We start from the raw sequence: 19,333 nt of genomic DNA on the forward strand, positions 1-19,333 counted from the left end.
AAGAAAGGAAGGAAGGAAGGAAGGAAGGAAGGAAGGAAGGAAGGAAGGAAGGAAGGAAGGAAGAAAGAAAGAAAGAAAGAAAGAAAGAAAGAAAGAAAGGAAAGAAAGAAAGAAAGAAAGGTGGCTCCAGTCAGACTCCTGAGTGGTGCAAGAGACTCACTTCGTCTCGGGCCCATGGGTGCATGGGCCGTCAGGCGCAACTCCTCTTCGGAACCCTGTGCACACACCAACTTTGGCCCAATTTCCCAGTGAGGAGGAAACAAACACACAAATGGAAACATGTGGCCAAGAAATACGTGAGAAACAGTGGTACTGGTGACCCTGGGAGTGCAGATCCAAAGCCCACCCAGGCATGCATTTATCACCAGGAAGATCACAGCAGATGGGGAAAGATCAGTGCAAGGTCCTGAGATCAATCCCTGGTACCACAGGGGGAAAAAAAAGGAAAGGAAAGGAAAGAAAGAATGGTAGATTTTGCAAATTTTGCTACTTTGGGTGCCAGTTGCCGAGGGCTCTCAAGCACCCCCGGAGGGGACCTGGAATCCACTTCCCAATGAATTTAAAAACTCAGAGTTCTGCTCTCTTGTCCGTCCCTAGAGAAGCACTTCCGTGTTGAGATAAGGAGGCGTGGGTGAGGTGTTTACAGGCAGAGTTTACAAAGCAAAACAGAGAACACCCTGCATGTCCCTGGGCAAACAGATAAACAGGTTACAGCAGGTTCCCTGCCTGGACAGCTGAGTAGCAGGGAGGACAAGTGAGCCAGAATCTACGTGATTCTACGTGGCTAACTCCCAAATACTGTGCCAAAGAGAAATGCAAGTTTCTGAGAAGGATTTATGTAGTTTGCTAACAGTTATATAAAGTTTGCCAATGTGTAAAAAGGGCCACAGATGTTCATGAATTCATATATACAGAGTCCACAAAAAAAAGTTTAGATCAGGAAAAGAAAAAATTATGTAAATACTTTAATACTAAATTTATGGAGACATCATGAGGTTAATACAAGGTATCTTTGGCCTCTACAACTGCAAGGGGTGCTTGGAGTGGTGGCCATGTCTTTCCGACATGCGTTGTCTTTTCCTGAAGTACGTATACATTTTGTTGGCGGACTGTGCGTGTATACACCGAAGCACGCATGAGGATGGTAGATGTCAGACTCGAGAGAGGGTCCTCGCAGGAAGGTAGAGGACAGGATGGAACCCAGAGACGGGACTTGTGAGTTTGCGCTGCTGTTTTCTCCCCTCGGTTGGATGGTGTATTTTATGTATGCCTATAATAATTCATCACCAGTAAAAGCTATCTACTTAGTATTTGCAACAGCATGTTCAGAAGACCAGTTCTGGGCTTTTTATGAGCATTCAGCAAATTATTAATAAGTATTACAAAAGTGCTAAGTGACTCAACAAATTTAGGAAATGTTAGCTTAAATAAAATTAAACAGGCTTTTGAAAAAAAGCTTCCTCAGTGCTCTTAACATCTTATGTTTCTTGCAAGTTTCAGAGAATGTTGTTCTGTGACTGTTCTCCCACGGACCAGAGCTGAGCAGAATCCACTTCCCGCTCCCTGTCTCATAAATGAAGCCACACAGGAGGATCAGAGCAGCCCGAGGCTGGTTCCATGGTGGTGTAGGTCAGCAGTTAGGACCAGGACCACGTGGCCCACAGACCCGGTGACGTTTACTCCCCTCCCTCACAGCCACAGGCTGTGGACGGCCCAGCAGCCGGGCAGGCATCTCTGGGTCCACACGTGGGAGTGTGAACACTGGGACACAGCTTCCACCTCAGGAAGTGGTTTGATCATTGTGAAGGCTGCTATCAAGAAGACTATGCGTTCTTCCTCCAGTACGCAGCGCAGGGGCTGGCTGTGCTAAGGTGCTTCCTGTGTGCCTCACCAAACTGCTTTAAATTTAAACAGCACTGCTTAGCGTACACATTCATTAGCTGCAAGAGACAGGCAGGATACCGTGGCCTGGCTAACCCTCCAGGCACAGGCAGTCCTGGGCTCTAGCAGCTCTCCTTGAGGTCCAGACCCAGGCACCTTCCCTCTCATTGTTGTGCTGTCCCTTGGGTGGCACCTTCCTCTGCATGGCCCCACGCAGCAGGACATCTAGCTAGTGGGACAAGAAAAGTAGACGGGAAGCCAAGCCCAAAGGTTGCACACAGCAGTCCTCCTCGCATTCCATTGGCCAGAGCATGCTCATGTGACTACAGGTGACAGCAAGGCAGCCTGGGAAATGTAGTCTGTCTAAGCAGCCATGTGCCCAGCTAAAAATGTGAGTCCTGAAACAATACAAGAAGGAGATAAGGGACTATGGAGGATGATGAACAGTCTCTGTTGGAAGAGATGAATTAAGTGCTAGCATCCTTAACCAGGGTGAGTATTTCCCTATATGAAGACCATATTTTTCACTCTTAAAAAATTAAGCCATGATGCTGAAGCAAGAGATCTAATGCTGCTTCATCATTTTCTATGCAAAACATCATGACAACCTATTCAGGCATCAGCAGGCAGGTTCCTTCCTCCTGGGGTTTGCAGTACTTAGTTCTGAGGTCACTCTTTTTAAGCATCTTTGAACAGAGCTAGAATTTCTGTCTTTGGGGAGAGGCAAAGCAGTGGCTCTGAGCCGCCACCTGGGCTGTGAGCACTGAGGAGAAAGGGTTGGAGGCCCGGGGATGGCTCCACAGCAGAAAGAACTGGCGAGGTGGGGGTGTGGAGTCGCCCTTGCCTCTCCCTATCCAAGGCAGGTTTCGTGAGCTGCTTCTTCCCCGTACTTGAGCAGCAGCATAAAGAGCAAGTGGGTACAGTCGTGGGCCAAGACTCCTCCTAGGAACTGTGCGAGCATTACATGTTCCATGTACTGCAATCGTATAATTTTTTCTGTCTTAGAAAGGTGCACGGAGATTTTGTTGTGACTTACCTCAGCGCAGAGCACTCTCAATTTGTTCATCTTTTTCGCCACCCAAAAGAAAAGAAAAAGATCATCAGTTTCAAGGCAGGAAGCAGTGAGGGGGATTTGGCCAAGGCCGTCGTTGGAAGCGTGCTGGGGGGGCGATGCCATTTCACGACTCATTTCCAAAGCCACCGTTTCCTTGTCACACTTACGAGTCCCGTAATGGGAACTGCTTGATATAGGAGAAGTGACGCAGGGTTTCTCGACCTCAGCGCCACTGACATTTGGAGCTGGGTAATTCCTTAATGCAGTTGGGCGAGTGGGGCTGTCAGGGCATAGCAGAGTATTTAGCAGCGCCCCGGCCTCTCCAGGCTAGGCGGTGCCTGCCCGGCGTGACACCCCAGAGTCAGGTCAGCCAAACCTCCAGGTGTCCGTTGCCAGATTCTTAGAGGAAGCGCGAGGTTTTTGTTCCCACGCCATCTGTGACGCATCACTCATAGTCGGGTCTTCTCAGGCTTGCAGGTTTTTGTTCTTCGGAGGGTGGGGGGCAGCTTGTTTGTTTTGTTTGTGTTTTGCAGAACTGGAGGTGGAACCCTGGTCTTCATGCCAAGTTGCATCCCCAGTCCTCTCTTAAATTTTTATATTTGGAGACACGTTTTCCCTAACTGAGTTGCACAGGTTGGGCTGCGACTTGCCTTCCTGCCTCAGCCTCCCGGAGTGCTGGGATGACAGGTGTGCACCCCCACACCTAGCGAGGCTTCCAGTTTCTTGATGTCAAGGAGGTAGGGAGCTGAGCTGAGTGGTGTCTTCCAGCACTGTCATTCTGGGTCTGCACATCAGAAGCTGTGAAACAGAACTTGTCTGTAGAATGGCTTGGGAGGAAAGCAACACGGCGAGCAGGTTGAGGGAGAGGCGCACCCGTATGCAGGAAAGGGAGGGGCGTGGGTGTGGCCGCAGGAGGGGAAACCGGAAGTGGTTGAGAAAGAGGGATTCGAGTCGCAGTGGGGCTTTACCTCTGACCCACGGCCATGGCCAGGAGCTTGGCTTTCCTGGACTCAACCCAGTACCTGGCATCTGCTAGCAACTAACCCAGGTGGCACTGGCTGTGGCAGTCTCAGCAGGTACGGGGAGGGGGCTGTGGCAACTGAGCAGCAAGGATGGACGTGGTTGGTCCGAGAGGGCCTGCAGCTGCCTGCCTGGGCTCAATCCCAGCTCTAAACCGCACTGTGTGACCCCAGTGAGTCCCTCAGCCTCTCAGGGCTGTGACTATCTCTCCTTAAAATTGAGCATAAATTTTGTAGGCTCAAGGAAGGTATTGGATAAGAGGATAAATGTGAATGAGTACATGTATAAGTGCGTGTGTATTTACATGTGACACATAAACACTCGTTCACTTAAACGTATAGGCAACCTTTATATATAAAAATGAGGGCTGTAAAATTAGAATCACTCCTGGCACATAGTAGATACTACATGAGGGTTTGCTGTTCTTTGAATGCTAATAAAACATTTCTGGTATGGAGGCACTGAGCACAGTGCTTGATGTGGAATAGGGAGAACGAGTTAATAAAACTCTATTTTTCTTTCTTATTGTGCTACTGGGAATGAAACCCAGGGGCTTTCCCGTGCCAACCAAGCACTCTGCCCCTGAGCTGTCTCCCAGCCTTTTTAATTTTGAGGCAGGCCCTCACTAAGTTGCCTAGGCTGGCCTCCAACTTGTGATCCTCCTGACTCAGCTGGGATTCTAGGTGTGCATCACTATGCCTGGCCTAATGAAGATTTCTTAAAAATATCTTCCCTTTGTGGTACTAGAACCTGTCCAGGGTCCAGGGGCAAATGCCACCAGAGGCAGAATTGTGTGGCTGGGGCTGGATGTGGGACAGCAGGGGGACCTGGGCACACATGCCCCACCTGAGGCTTTCCGGTCGGCCCGTTCCACACACCCTGTGGACTGCAGCGTGCCTCTTCTTCGCACCTCTGCACCTCGCAGGCTTCTTTTTACTCCACACTTCCCTCATACCTCTGCCCTCAGCCTCCCCTTCCTTCTCCTCCAGTCTCCCAGCGAGCTCGGCACAGGGCTGGCTCTGCAGGGCACTGGGCTGCTTTGAGACTGAAGCACAAGGCAGCAGCCTCGGCCTTGTCCCCACTCCCCAGAGCACATACCTGCACCCCAGCTCAGAGTCCTAGAGTGCACCAGGGCCCAGTGTCATATGCCTGGCCCTGGGAACCATAAACAGCCCCTACTTCCATGACCTTGTCAGCCTTAGCAGGCTCGTGCCCGCTGACCTCACCCAGAGCCAGAGATAGGAAGCTGTGGATGGGGCCTGAGGGCCAACGCAGACCTCCCAGGAGAGGAGCCACGTGAGCTGCTTTCTCCCTCCCGAGTGTGAGCGAGTGGCTTGTTGGGGTGCAGTGTGACTCCACAGTCACTTGGGTGACAGATCAGCAGAGCAGGCTGTGGAGCCACGGCATCATTTGGGGACCCAGCCTCCTTCCATCTTGTCACCTGGTGTTGCTCCAGAGCAGATGACAGCAAACAGTGACTGCCGCTCAGCCTCTTGGATTTTGAAATAAAGTTTTATTGGGACACAGCAACACCTATTTGCTTCCAGATGCCAGGCTGGGACAGCAGAAGAGTCAGGGCCAAGACCATGTGGCCTGTGAGCTGCAGGGTGGGCCTTGCCTCTTAAAAGAGTCATAGGCATTGTCCCCAGCGTGTGACTACACCCACCAACTTCCTGGGAGCGCAGGCCACTCTGGACCCTGCAGCAGAGCCAGCTTCCCCTCCTTCCCAGGGACAGCCTGGAGATGGGGCCCCACGCCCTAGCTGGTGGCCCGGCAGTCGCCACCAGGCTGTAGGAGGGGTAACCTGCCCCTGAGCGCCTGGGGCAGAGGACGGGCCTTGGGCAGCACACGTCACATGGGCTTTGCAGTGAGACACTCCGGGCCGGGAGCGGGAGCCCGGGAAGACTGCACCCGTTTCTCCTCGTCTCTGCCTTGGGGTCCCTGCCTTTGCTTCCGCTCCTGGTTGAAGTCGGGGTCAGGCTCCATCCCTGCCATCTGCGGGGTCTTCAGAGAGAACCCAGCCCTCAGAGCCCCAGGCGGGGCCACACCCTCAGCCCTGCAGCGTCGCTCGCCTGCCGCCCCTTCTCTGTGCCGGGAACCCAGGCCAGGCACAGCCAGGCTCGCTCACTCTTGGCTCCGCAGCCCGGAGGCCCCACCAGTGTGCAGCGCCCTGTGGGAGGAGGGAGGCCGCGGCCGCTGAGAAGTCACCCTCTGTGCTTCGTGGCCCCAGTGTGCTTTGACCTCGGCACAAAAAGTGACTGAGGATGGTGTCACTGGCCTGTACTGTACGCGGTGATTCTGCAGCCGTTGTTGCTCATCCAAGTTCCCACTGCAAGAAGCAGACGTGAGCTCGGGTCTCAGGCACCCACGCGGCTGCCTCGGTGAGGGCACAGGCCTTGGTGTGGGACACTCAGAGGGCACGGCAGATAATAACAGGAATGGGGTCCTTCCAGGTGGGCCTGCTGAGGGCAGGAGCAGCTCCTCATAGAGGCCTGGCACACAGAGAGCACCGAGGAGGGTGTCTGGTTGTTGATTGTGGCTGTGGGGCCGTGTGGGACCCCGGGGGCAGAGACTGGGATGGGGCCCCTGTGGGGTCGGGACTGGTCCTGGAACCTGGGGGCTGCCCGCTGCCCATGGCGCCTGTGGGCACCTTTCCTCGCCGGCCGAGCCCTGCCTCTGTCCCCAGCCCCGTCCTCACCTACGATTGGTTGCAGAACCCTGCTAGGCAGGCAGCAGCCTCTCAGGGACCTGCCTGCTCCGCCTGGGCTGCCTTGGTGAGGTGGAGTATGCCATACGTGTGTCTCTCCGAAGCTTGAGGCGCACTTCGACGGAATGTCCTGAAGTCGTCTGTCTCTGCCACTCCCACACGCGTCTGTCTTTCTGCACAGGCTCATTTTGGACCCGAGCACCTGAGAAATTCACCACCCCATTTGACAGCCACTTGCTTCAATTGATCAGGTTTTTATGGTGTCACTGGAAGCCACTTCAGGGAGAGGCACTGAGTTGGTCACCTTCTGGTGAAGCCCCAGGTGACCGGCTCAACAGACTTCCACATAAACAAGCAGGGCACAGCGGAGGGCACACTCACTGGCTCAGGCCATGGGGGAGCCCCTGGCTACTGGCAGAGAAGACAGAGAAGAGATAAAGCCATGAGCTGGGTTTGCAGGAATTTTTTCCTCTTTTTCATAGTTACTTTTTCCAACAAACCGGGCTGGACAGAAAACCATGCTTTCACAAACTGTAATGGAAAATGTCTCTTACCTGCTTGCCTGCCTCACTGTAACATTCAGGAGCAACAGCCTTTATTTACTCTGTGTGATCCAGGGGTTCCTGATGAACAGGTGCTTTCTGAACCTGCTCTCGGCAGTGAATGGCACTGAGACACCCCAACAGGGCAAAGACAGGCTCTTCAATACATGGTGCTGGCAATAGAGGACATGCAGAGGAACCCTGACCTCACACCATATACAAACATCAACTCAAAATGCACTCAAGACTTACACATAGGACCTGAAACTATAAAACTACTTTAAAAATACATAGACAAAAAGCTCCATGACACTGGTCTTCAGTGACTTTGTGGATTTGTCCCCAAAGCAAAAATAGACAACAGACAAAAGTAGACAAGTAGGATTGCATTGAATCCAAAAGTACAGCAAAGGAAATAGTCACCAGGGTGAAGGGACAGCCTACAGAATGGGAGAAGATGCTCGCAAACGCAGATCTGAAGGGTTCCTATCCAAAACGCAGAAGGAACTCAGGTCAGAGCAAGACAGTAAATCACTCAGTTTAGGGGCTGGGATTTAGCTCAGTGGTTTTGACACCTGCCTCGAAAGTGCAAGGACCCAAGTTCGATCCCCAGTGCCATAAATAAACAAGCAAACATGATCCAAGGACCTGAACAGACCTGGCTCAAAAGAAGGTACAGAAATGGTTAACATGTGTTTGGAAAGTGCTCCACAGCAATAATCCTCAGGGAGATCAAAGTAAAAATCACAGGAAGGGCTGGGATTTAGCTAGTAGCACTGTGCCTGCCTAAAAAGTGCAAGGTCTTGAGTTCCATCCCTGGTACTGGAAAACACACACACACAAGAAGTTGTCAGCTTCCACCATTGGAATGGCTGCTGTGTTGGCAAGGGTGTGGAAAAAAAGGGATCCTTGCCCGCTGTTGCTGAGAACATAAATTGGTACCACCACAACGGGAAGCATTAGGGAGGGTCCTCAAAAAGGAAAATGTAAATAGAGCTACCATCGGATCCAGAAACCCTGCTACTGGGCTTATATTCAAAGGTAACAAAATCAGCATATGGAGATGTTCTGTGTCACTGAAACCCTTCTCAGAATAACCAAGATACCAAGATACGAAATCAACCTAGCTGTCTACCTGCTAATGAATGGACAAAGAAAATGTGGCTTTTATATACAATGAAGACTATGCTGCCATTAAAAAGGAAACGTGTGAGAGAGCAATGATGGACTGGGAGGAAAATAAGCCAGGAACAGAAGGATAAATACTGCATGACCTCTCCTACACATGGAATCTGAAAATGCTGAGCTGCTAAAAAGAGTAGACTGTGTTGCCAGGGATTTAGCTCAGTGGTTCTGCCACCTTCTTTGTAAGTGCAAGGTCCTGAGTTCGATACCTGGTCCAAAAAAAAAAAAAAAGAGTAGACTGTGGTCACCAGGCCTGGCTGTGTGGAGGGGAACCAGAGAGGTGTTGGTCAAAGCCTGCAAGCTTTCAGTTAGTCAGAAGGAAGAAATTCTAGAGCTCTGTGGTAGGAGACGGTGCTGTGGTTACTTTGTACCCTGGAAATTGCTGAGATCAGATTTGAAGAATTCTCACCCCAAATAATAAGCTTTCGAGGTGGTGCATATGTTATGTTGTATCCACGAGGCACAGGCATTTCCAAAGATCACACACAAACTATGAGCACATACAGTGTTAGTGAACAATCACAGTAAATCAGCTGCCTTTTCAAAGACTGAGTGGCAGAGAACACGTCCCACCCACCCGTCACAACTCCACTGTCTCAGCAACAGCAGAGCAGCTGATGTGGTCCTGACACAGGAGAAGGAGAGGCTGGTGGAGGGAACCAGCTTTTAAGTAAACGAAAAAGCCAGGCGTGGTGGCACACTCCTGTAATCCCAGCACTAGGGAGGCTGAGGCAGGAGGGTTGCTGCAAATTCAAGGCCAGCCTGAACTACAAAGGAGACTCTGCCTCAAAAAAACCAAACAAGAAAAACAAAGTAGAACTGTGAACGGTGCCGTGGCAGAGCCAGGCGAGCCTGGTGGGGAGGCAGGGGTGGAGGGACGCGGAGTCAGAGGGCACCGTGGTGGCCAGGCACCCACTTGCCTGGAAGGGTGGGAGGAGCCGCTCTACAGGGCCGGGAAGGGCTGGGGTGTGGGGGCGCGGGCGGGGCCGCAGGCTGTGGAGGGGCAGGAGCTGGGCAGCAGGCCGGCCTGCAAGGCCGAAGTTCAGAGCAGCTTCCTCTCCAGGCCCTGAAGGCCTGGGGGCCTCACGGAGCCTGGCTGGGTTCTGTGTCCGCAGCCGGAGCCCCGACCTCATGGAAGGGACAGTCTGGCTGTGCAGAGGGAGGGCAGCTTGGACAACTCTGAGGCCCTCAGGCGGTCTAGGCCGGGCGCCACCTGGGGCTGAGGCCCTGAGCATGGCAGCAGGAGTGGTGGTGGATTTGGGGCTGGGGTGGGCGGCAGGGAGACAGGGCGTGGGGCCTGCATCTGGCCTGGGCACCCGGCAGGCACCGGTGACTGGCAGGGGGACAGACAGGCTGCGTGGACGGGGTTTCCTCCACTCCTCTGGCATAAGCTGTGCGACCTCATCCTCTTAAGGCCACGTGGGGGTAGGGCATGGGCCACGTGGGCGGGATGGGGGCCGTGGGGTGTGGGGCCCCTCAGCCTGCGCTGTGACTGATTCTTCCTCTCTGATGGCGCTCGGGCCACGGGCGCGGTTATACACAGGAAGAGCCGGGGTCGGTACCGAGTGTTCAGTGAGCGTCAGCTTCCTGTAGAAAGCTTGCCGTCGTCAGCCGCAGTGGTTTTCCTGCCGCTTGTCTCCTAACTAAAACCAAGGGCCGCAGGTGCTGGTAAACACCTCTGTGTTCCTGGAAGGGCCTGTTCTCGAGCCTGGGTTCTGTCTCCCTCCTTCGGGCCGGCCCTGACCCTACCGATGCCCTCTCGTGCTCGTGAAGCTTCTCCCACGGCCGTTTTAGGGCCCACTCTGCTTGGGTGACCCCCACAATCCAGTCTCCACCCCCTCTGGAGACAGACACTCTGCTCAGGGTCGATGCAGGCGGCCTGCCTCTCCCCAGGTCGAGGAGGAGCACCGGGACTCCTCCATCTCAGACCAATGCAGACAGCGCTTTACCCAAGTGCGTCCTCTGCTGTATCTGTCAGCCCCAGCCTGGGAGATCCAGGCCCAAAGCCCCCAGAGCTGGGCCAGGCAGGTTGCAGGCCGCCCCGCTCTGTGCCCAGTGCTGCCGGCCAGGACACTCGCCATCCTGTGCAGCCCGCCCAGTCCTCCGCCCTCCTGGGATGCGGCCTCCTTCCTGGACCCCTGGTCCCGGAGCCCAGTCCCTTAGATGTCTCCACGGCCCCCTAGGGGCTGCAACCAAGAGGCCCTTGGCAGCCTCTCCTCACCAGGCCACCCTCCCAGTCTGCTGCACCACACCTCACCCTCTGGCAGCCAGAAGCTGCACTGCTGGGTGCCAAGCAGGGGGAAAGAAGGGTAGATCAGGAGCCCCTGCCTGCTTCCTGGGGCTCTCCTGCTGTCCCCATGGTCCCCTCTCCAGATCTTGGCCTGACACAAACATCCTTCAGCAAATCACCCTCTTAGTTCCTCCAGGGGCAGGAAGGAGGTCACACACACACACACACACACACACACACACACACACGGCAAAGTCAGTCAGTGCCTGGCACCTCACCTTGCACCATGAGAGGAAGTGGGGACAACTCTGTTTCTGAATGCAGCCAGGTCTCAGAAGTAGGCACCACAGGGAGGAGAAAGAGCCTGCACGGGCCCTGTCCCCAAACCGCCGTCCTCACTCAGTCCCTCGTGGCTTCCTGCCTGCCCCTTAGCCTTTCATTTAGCACTGACACGGCTGCCGGCCTCTTGGAGCCCCTCACACCCACCCTCCCTGCCAGCCGAAGGGTGACCTCCCTCCCCGGCCTCCCTGCCTGACCAGCTGCTCTCGCTGGCGTCAAGGATGAAGGCAAAGGGCCCCTGGGCCTCTGTCCCGCCCCAGAAACAGCCAGCGTGTGGTGCACGGCATTAGGGTCTGTCTGCCCACCAGGATCTTCCTGGCCCTGCTCACAGTGCTCTACCTGTTGTCCCCTGCCGCCTTATCTGTGACACAGCTCCGGGCTCGGCTCCCCTCTCTCAGTGAGTCCTGCTGGACACTCCACTGTGTGCTGCCTGACGTTCCCACAGTGCGTCTGTTCTGAAACAGGGCATCTCTGATCGCTCCATCTGTGTTTGCCGTGTGGATTTTTCTCTGCAGTGCAGGAGACTGAACCCAGGCCCTTCCCACTGAGCTTCATGCCCAGCCCTTTTGTATTTTTTACTCTGAGACAGGCTCTTGCTAAGTCACTAAGTAACCCAGGCTGGACTCACACTTCCTGTTCTCCTGCCTCAGTCTCCCAGAGTACTGGAAGACCACGCCCCGCTTGCCACGTGCCCTAAGGCAGTGTGTGCTCCTATCCTCCCCTCCCTGCCAGTGGGCCTCCAGGGCTTGGCCATCCCTGCGTGATCTTATCTGGAAATTGCGTCCGTCCATCCGTCCGTCCGTCCCTCCGCGGGGCTCTCTCTTCCCCGCCTGCTCCTTCGCTCTTCCCTCAGACAGCTCCTGTTACACCTGGCTGTGGTGCACTGGTTCATTGCGCTGGCCCGCTGTCTTGCTGGGCTCTGAGTGAGGGGGACCTGCCACCCTGTGTCTATTCACTTAACACCTGTGGGCTGCAGGTGGCGGAGAAATGTGCAGACCGGGTGGCCACCCTGGCAGGCGGCGGCAGACAGGTGGACAGACGGGCAGTGGGCACTGGCCTAGGAGAATGGGGACACAGCTGACACAGCAGCTGCTCTCCGCACAGCAAAGACTGTAGCCTCGAGGGGCCCCACATGTGTCTGATCCCCAGGTTGGCAGGGCAGAGTTCGCACTGAGCTCGCCGGCTGCGTGGAGTGTGAAGCACTGAGCGGAGGACCTGACCCATCCATGCACCTGCTGTCACCATCTGGTACTCAGCTCAGCTTGTCACCCCGAGGAGGGGCCAGGCCAGGCCACAGCCGGTACAGAGGACCCAGGATGCAGTGACCCCGGGGGGAAATGGCTGGAAAGTAGGCAGAGCACAGCGTAGCTTGGAAGCCCTTACCCCACTGACTGCCTCTCCTCCCCAGGGCTGATGACTGCTTCTGTGCCTCCCGGAAGCTGGACGCAGTGGCCATCGAAGCCAAGTTCAAGCAGGACCTGGGCTTCCGGATGCTGAACTGCGGGCGGACGGACCTGGTGAAGCAGGCAGTGTCCCTTCTGGGGCCTGATGGGATCAACACCATGAGCGAACAGGTACAGCACCCGCTAGCCCAGCACCGCCTGCCCGGGGACTTGCTTTCTTCCTTTAAGGGTTGGTTTTCATTTTTAAAATATAAACATACTCTTGCCCATCTTTATAGAAGTAGCACATGGTCGTTACAGCTGAAATGCAGAAGAGAGAAAAATAGATCTTTTCCGGAAAGGAAATAACGCCCCAAGCCCGACGACCACCATGTCGGTTTAGCCTGCTCCTTGCAGCCCTTCTCAGGCGTGATTGTTGTTCGGTCCCCCGTCTGCCTGTCACTGCACAGTACACATCCAGGCCAAGTCTACCAAATTTTGAGACACACGGGTCAGTCTGGGGACCCCAGGGGACACCCCAGATCCTGGAACTAATGGGGGAGAGGTGCTGGTGTCCACCAACCGGACCGATACCTGGGACTATGAGGGACAGGGACAGAGGGCTCTGCTGTGAGTCCCAGATGAGAGGGGACAAGGGGCAGGCAGGCCGCTCATGTGAATTCCAGAGGCGGGACGGGCAGGGACGGTTTACCTGAGGGAGGCCAGTGGTGTTCTTGGGTCACACCAAGGAGCGCTCATTCACACACACAAGCACACACATGTTGATGTTATGGTTTATAACCTGAGAATTTATCATAGCTTTTTTTTCCAGTATCTCGTACAAAAGAGAGTGTACAGTAGTGCCTGATACTCTTTAAAAGTCAGTCCTAATGACTGTATGGAACAGTGCCATTGTGTGGTCCTGAGCCATTCCTTGGTTGCTAGAAACTTCAGTTCTAATTATTCTTGCTAATGATGCTGCGCTAGACTAACTCACACAGGTCTCTGTTCAATCTCCGATTATTTCGTGGGGGAAACTTAAAACTGGAAGTGGTGGCTCAGAAACAGCAGCCTCTCCTGGGGTCTTGGGCATCCATCGCTGTCCCGGAAGCTGGGTGTCCCCTCAAGCCTCACCCGTCCGTGTTCCCTGTGAATTTCCTTACCGCTCGCCCGCTTTTCACCGAAGCTTTCCTGCTTTTCTTGTTTACTTAGAGGAGTTCTTTCTATATTTTGCCATATTGTGGCACATATGTTTCAATCTCCGAATCTTGTTTGTCACGTTTCCAATTGTATGTTGTAAACACTAGAGTCCCTTTCCTTTCTGATTTCTTCTGTGACCTTTATGATTGGAACTAGATCCTGAGGCCAGTAGGTATCTTTTGTGACTGTAAAATTTTCCAGAGATCTCTAAACAAACTAGAAGTGATTTTGCTCCGTGGTGTGAGCAAAGGCTTGCACTCATTTTCCCGAAGAGCTGCCTGCTCGGCCCTGTCCATGGTAATTAATGCCCGCCCTCCCTCCTGCTGGCATGGGGCGCATTTGAAGTAAGCTGTTCTGAAAGCCGGTCCTCCTTTGCTAGTCTCTTGCTTATAAATGACTGCGGAGCCAGTCAGTGTCTGGACACTGTGGGCTCAGAGGCACCCCATCCCCCGATGCTGACCCCAGCTAAAGGAGCCCAAGGACACTCGTTAGGCTGTGACGCAGAGAATGTCCAGGAAGCTGTGTGCATCATCTAGACGGCTTGGGCTGATTTGCCGAATCCAGAAAATCCCCAAGAGCCCTAAGTTGAAATCGGCGTCACATTTTCACAAGCAGCTCAGGTCCCTTGCACCCTGAGACAGACAAGGCAAGGAAAAGCCCTCGGCAGAGCGGTGAGAAACGCAGCCAGCAGCCTGAGCACTCTGCTCACGTCTGCCAGGGTTTCCGGAGTGTGGGGGGCCCCCGCCTGCCGCGCCCTCGGACACCCCGGGTGGGTGTTGACTGGCATGACCACCTCGTAAACGCTCTCTGATTTGACTCACCGCAGGGCATGACCCCCCTGATGTACGCCTGTGTCCGTGGGGACGAGGCGATGGTTCAGATGCTGCTGGACGCCGGAGCTGACCTGAATGCAGAGGTGAGGGCCAGGGTGAGGCAGGAGAGGGGCGGCCTCAAGAGCCTCCGCCGTGGGGCCTCCTGGACAGATAGGGCGCTCTTGGTGGCCGTGGTCCTGGCAAGACCACTGGGCGGGTCTCGTCTACCCCGAGGCCCCAGCCAGCCCACTCCCGGGAGCCACCTGCCTGCGAGTGGAGTTTAGAGCAACACTGTCTGCACAGGCGGTCTGGGCTCCCACACACCGGGATCCATTCCTTTTGGCGTCCTGGCAGAGGGCTCCCCAGAACTGTCAGCCTGGCCCCTCTGTGAGTGGAGGGTATCCCAGCCCTCCGCCTCCTCTCCAGGTCCAGACTGGCTCGCTTCGCTGGCTGAGCCAGCAGATCTTAACCTAGTCCTCAGGCTTCCCTAGGGAGCCATGCGGGTCCCCACCCCCAGGCTTTGGAACTGAACAGACTTGGGGCGACTTGCTTTGGAGCTCAGAAGACTGGCTGACCCTTCTGTTGCCGTCTGCAGAATGGGGACCCAGTGGCACTGTGGCATACAGTTGCTGGGAGGAGGCATGGGGCCCAGCACGGCCTCCTGCCACCTTAGGGGTTGTGGGCCCTCCGCCCCCCCATGTTCTCTGCCATCTGCAGACCGCTCTTCCTGGTGGCCAGAGCAGAGAGAAACATGCTGCAGCCTTTGGCCAGCAGCTTCAGGAACCCTTTAAATCCCAAACTTGGTGCCCTTGCCTCTCTGCACTGTGTGTGTGTGTGTGTGTGTGTGTGTGTGTGTGTGTGTATTAAATTGTGAGTTTTACATTCATCTGAGGAAAGCACACAATAGACATGGGTTTAGATCAGGGCCGAGGGGGAGTTCTAAGGCTCCCCTGAGCTCCACCAACGCATACTCCAGTCCAGTGAGCTCAACTGCAGTTTCCAGGTGACGTGGCCTGGGACCCTGGGGAGAAGAGCGTGAGGGGCTGTGAAGCTGGTAGGACCCCTCCGCACTCACCCCCTCCCTGCCGCCACCCCAGAAGCCCAGCCCCAGTGCATCATCTGTGATGTACCCCATGTTTCCAGTGACATGATTCCAGCAGAGGAGGGTGGGGAGAGCCGGGTGCAATGGCAACACCCTTCCCCGGCCCGCCGGTCTGGCCCGGGGATGCTGTGCTGAGAGCCTCCATGGAGAGTAAGGGTGGTCGGGAATGACACCTCGCGATATTGGACGCCCTGGAGCTCTGAGCCAACCCCACAAGCCAGAGGAGGAAGGGGACAGCCATATCCACTGTTACCTAGGACACAATCCGAAGTGGTCCCTTAGCACCTTGCAGAGAGCACAAGGACGCAAGTCTCTGCCCCTGGACAAAACACAGTCCTTGGTTGGCAGCCTTTAGAGGCAGCTTGCATGCATCTGTTCTCATACACAGGCAGAACTGAGGCCAGCTCTGTGGCCACCTGTAGGGGGTCCCACAGGGGGCTCCAGATCACCAGCATCTCCAGGCACCACCACAAGCCTTTTCTGCCTGTCTCCAGCCCATGTGCCCAACCACAGACAGGTCAGGTGTGCTAGCCAGGTATTGCGAAGGTCATGTTTTGAAAATAACCTCATTTGTTTGTAGGTTGTCAGTACTCCTCATAAATACCCATCTGTCCACCCCGAGACCCGCCATTGGACAGCTCTGACTTTTGCCGTGTTGCATGGACATATTCCTGTAGTTCAGGTATTAACGCACTTCCCTTCCACATCTGACCTCTCGTTTTACCTCTTGGGTGCAAATATAAACCTCTCCCAGCATGCATAATCCCCAAGACATTCATATTGGTTAATCGCAACTACATGGAGGAAATTCCTATCTGCATCCTGGTTAAAGTATCACACATAATGATCTGTTTGGCCCAGTTTTAACCAATATGAAATCATCATGGCCCACACGCAGCCTCCCAGAGTGGAACCCTGAGACGCTCTTCCTGGCCACCCCAGGCAGGGCCTCAGCTGTTATTCTGTGGATCTGCTTGTGTTGCCTGTTGCCATGTGAACAGGAGACCTAGCTGGTGGGGACACGTTGGAGCCTCCCTGAGGTGGGACTGGTACTTCATAGAGTGGTTTCCACTAGTGGGTAGAAGCTCCCAGAGGACAAGGGGATATTCCCAAACAGTGCTTGTTTGGGTCTCACTTCTTCGGGCTCAGATCCAGGAGGGCTAGAGCAGGGCTTAGCACATGCTCCTGAGGCCAAGCCCATGTCCAAGGTCCCCAGGCGCACGGATGTGTCCACTCACATGGGCTGGCGGAGGTGGAGCTGGTGTCCGGTGAGCCGCTCTCTGGTGCATCCCGGCACTGTGGCTAGTCTTTGGCTCTTGGGAACCGAGAAGTCAGTGAGTGGCCGGGCCATCCTGACCTGCAGGAAGTGCTGAGCTTGGGGGCAGCAGGAACTGCCTCCTTCCCTGGCCACACTCGGAATCCTGTGCAGAGCAGGGAGTTGTGTTGTGGGGACAGCCTCGCAGGAGCCCTGGCTGTATCCTGGGTAACGAATCCTGAGGTCAGGCCCGGAGTGACATTCCAGGAGGCTGGCATGTGGCCGTCAACCTGGGAGGTGGCTTCAGCCACAGAAGATCATGCCTAGTCCCTGCCCTGAGACGAGTCTGAGCAGGAGGCAGGTGGGTGGCAGTGTGGGGACACAGAGGCCACAGCCTAACAGCTGCTGGCAGTCCCATTACATCAGGATGGGGACGGTGACCTGAAGTCAGGCCACCTCCCCGCTGTGGGTGCCACCAATCCTGGAGGACAAGGAGGGGATGCCTGGCTGTGCCCTGGGTGGCCTGCAGGCGTACACTGGGAGGGAGTTGGCAACAGGGGCTCTGCCGCCAGGAAGAGGCTTGGATACCCTCGGTTGCACCAAATAAGATTCAGAGAGGCAAAACTTCTGGATGCTCGGCCACTTCCATAGCTCCTGGCCAGAAGACTCAGAGGCCCAGAAGGGACTCTGCCCTGGGTGGCCATGGAGGTCCCCACAGGCCTTCAGAACTCCAGAGTTGGTGGCCACAAGAGGCCACTGCACTGCCCTGACTGGAAGTGTCTGGTGTTGTGGCGCTGAGGACTTCTAGCTCAGGCTTCTAGGAGCTTCCATGCACGTGCAGACCCCGGAGTTCTTCCCGAGATGTGGGCTGTGGTGCAGGAGCCTGGGGCGGGGCGGACAGCAGCCTCCCAACAAGCTGCTCCGTGGTGTGGCCCACACCGTGGCAGTCTGGGGCTCCAGAGGGCACGGGCGGCCCCAGGTCGTGGCCCCCGCGCATTCGCATGTTCCCGGAGGATCTCAGTGGCCCCTCTTCCCCCCAGCTGCTCCTGGATGCCGGGGCCAAGGTGGAGGGCTCGGTGGAGCAAGGCGAGGAGAACTACTCCGAGACGCCCCTGCAGCTGGCGGCCGCCGTGGGTAAGACGCTGCCCCTGCTCCGCTCCTGCATGCGCCTGGGATGCTGTGCCGCTCCGTCCGCTCATGCACCACCCCTCTCTGGGCTTGCAGGAAACTTTGAGCTGGTTAGCTTGCTGCTGGAGCGCGGTGCGGACCCCCTGATAGGAACCATGTACAGGAACGGGATTTCCACCACACCCCAGGGGGACATGAACTCCTTCAGCCAGGCCGCGGCCCACGGACACAGGTAGGCTAGGATGGCCACACGGGGCTTGTTAAAGATGCAGATTCCCAGGCCTGCCCAGACCTGTCCTCTCTGAGTCCCTGCCTGCCAGCCTGAGAGGCCATGCCACACAGCCCGCGTCCACGCAGACCCCGGCTTGTTCATTTGCTCCCAGCCACATGCAGCCACGTCAGTGTGGTGTGTCAGTCTGTGCTCAGAGTTGTCATGTCAGCCATCAGAAGTGAGAGGATTCCACACAAGAGATACCCCACCCCCTCACGTCCCCTATTTCTCTTCTGGGTTTCCTTAGGGACCCATGCCCATCGCATTTTATTCACATCTCCTTAGGGAAATTAGAGTCAAGCTAACAGTCAAAAGGGCAGAAAGTTCTAGAACCTTCTGGAAATGACCAAGCTCCAAGCTGCCCTCAGCAAACAAGGCCAATCCTGACCTCTTTCCTCTCCATCCCCAGAATGTCACGTGGGGTCAGACCCCTAAAGCCACCACCCCAGAACTGGCCTGTCATCCCAGATACCCCACAATGCCTCTGCCCCACCAGCCACCTGAACCTCTGAGTGTCTTCCTCTTGGGTTTGTGATTGACAGGAATGTATTCCGAAAACTGCTGGCTCAGCCAGAGAAGGAGAAGAGCGACATCTTGTCCCTGGAGGAGATTCTGGCCGAGGGCACTGACCTGGCAGACACAGCCCCGCCTGCCCTGTGCGCCAGCCGAAACAGCAAGGCCAAGCTGAGGGCCCTGAGGGAGGCCATGTACCACAGCGCTGAGCACGGCTACGTGGATGTTACCATTGACATCAGGAGCATAGGTCGGTGTGGGGACACCCCTGCTAGGTCAGAGGTCAGCTTCCCCTGGCCTCTCTGTGTCTCTGTGTCTCTGCCTCTGTCTCTGTCTCTCTCTACTCTGTTTCTTGTCTCCTTTGGCTCTCTCTCTCTCTCTCTCTCTCTCTCTCTCTGTGTCTGCCAGTCCCTGTCACACACGCACACGCGCGCGCGCACACACACACACACACACACACACACACACACACACACACACAAAAAGCCCAAAGAGCTTCTCCCTCACTGGCTGCAGTAGGAACACCGTCCCCTGTCCCCATAGTCAAAAGTTCCCTGGTTGCCTCCCACACCTGGGGCACTGGATCTTAGTCCTGTCCATCAGGAGCTGCCCCAGCACAGCTCACCTGCACTGTACCCAGGGCTGCTTGACAGGGTCTGGGCAAAAAGGGCTGGAAATCTCCATGCTTAACAATCACCGGATCTCCTGTGGC

At 55.5% G+C, this 19,333-nt stretch overlaps 1 protein-coding gene across 9 annotated transcripts in view; it reads left to right on the plus strand.

The window, feature by feature from the left end:
* Btbd11 (BTB domain containing 11) overlaps positions 1 to 19,333 on the plus strand; it is a 132,292-nt gene that overhangs the window by 99,014 nt on the left and 13,945 nt on the right. For 5 of the 9 annotated variants that reach the window (XM_010637597.2, XM_010637602.1, XM_010637599.3 and 2 more), the window contains 6 exons: positions 12,367 to 12,532; positions 14,367 to 14,456; positions 16,035 to 16,136; positions 17,750 to 17,843; positions 17,934 to 18,069; positions 18,651 to 18,871. In XM_010637597.2, coding sequence (XP_010635899.1) covers positions 12,367 to 12,532; positions 14,367 to 14,456; positions 16,035 to 16,136; positions 17,750 to 17,843; positions 17,934 to 18,069; positions 18,651 to 18,871 — 809 coding nt within the window. Of the gene's footprint in view, positions 1 to 2,159; positions 2,374 to 3,299; positions 4,012 to 12,366; positions 12,533 to 14,366; positions 14,457 to 16,034; positions 16,137 to 17,749; positions 17,844 to 17,933; positions 18,070 to 18,650; positions 18,872 to 19,333 lie in introns of those variants that run through there. The other 4 variants (XM_010637604.2, XM_010637605.2, XM_010637598.2 and 1 more) reach the window with 4 other exon arrangements.

Source organism: Fukomys damarensis, unplaced genomic scaffold (genome assembly GCF_012274545.1).
Source record: "Fukomys damarensis isolate Sample0158 unplaced genomic scaffold, DMR_v1.0_HiC HiC_scaffold_15, whole genome shotgun sequence".
Classification (NCBI taxonomy): domain Eukaryota; kingdom Metazoa; phylum Chordata; class Mammalia; order Rodentia; family Bathyergidae; genus Fukomys; species Fukomys damarensis.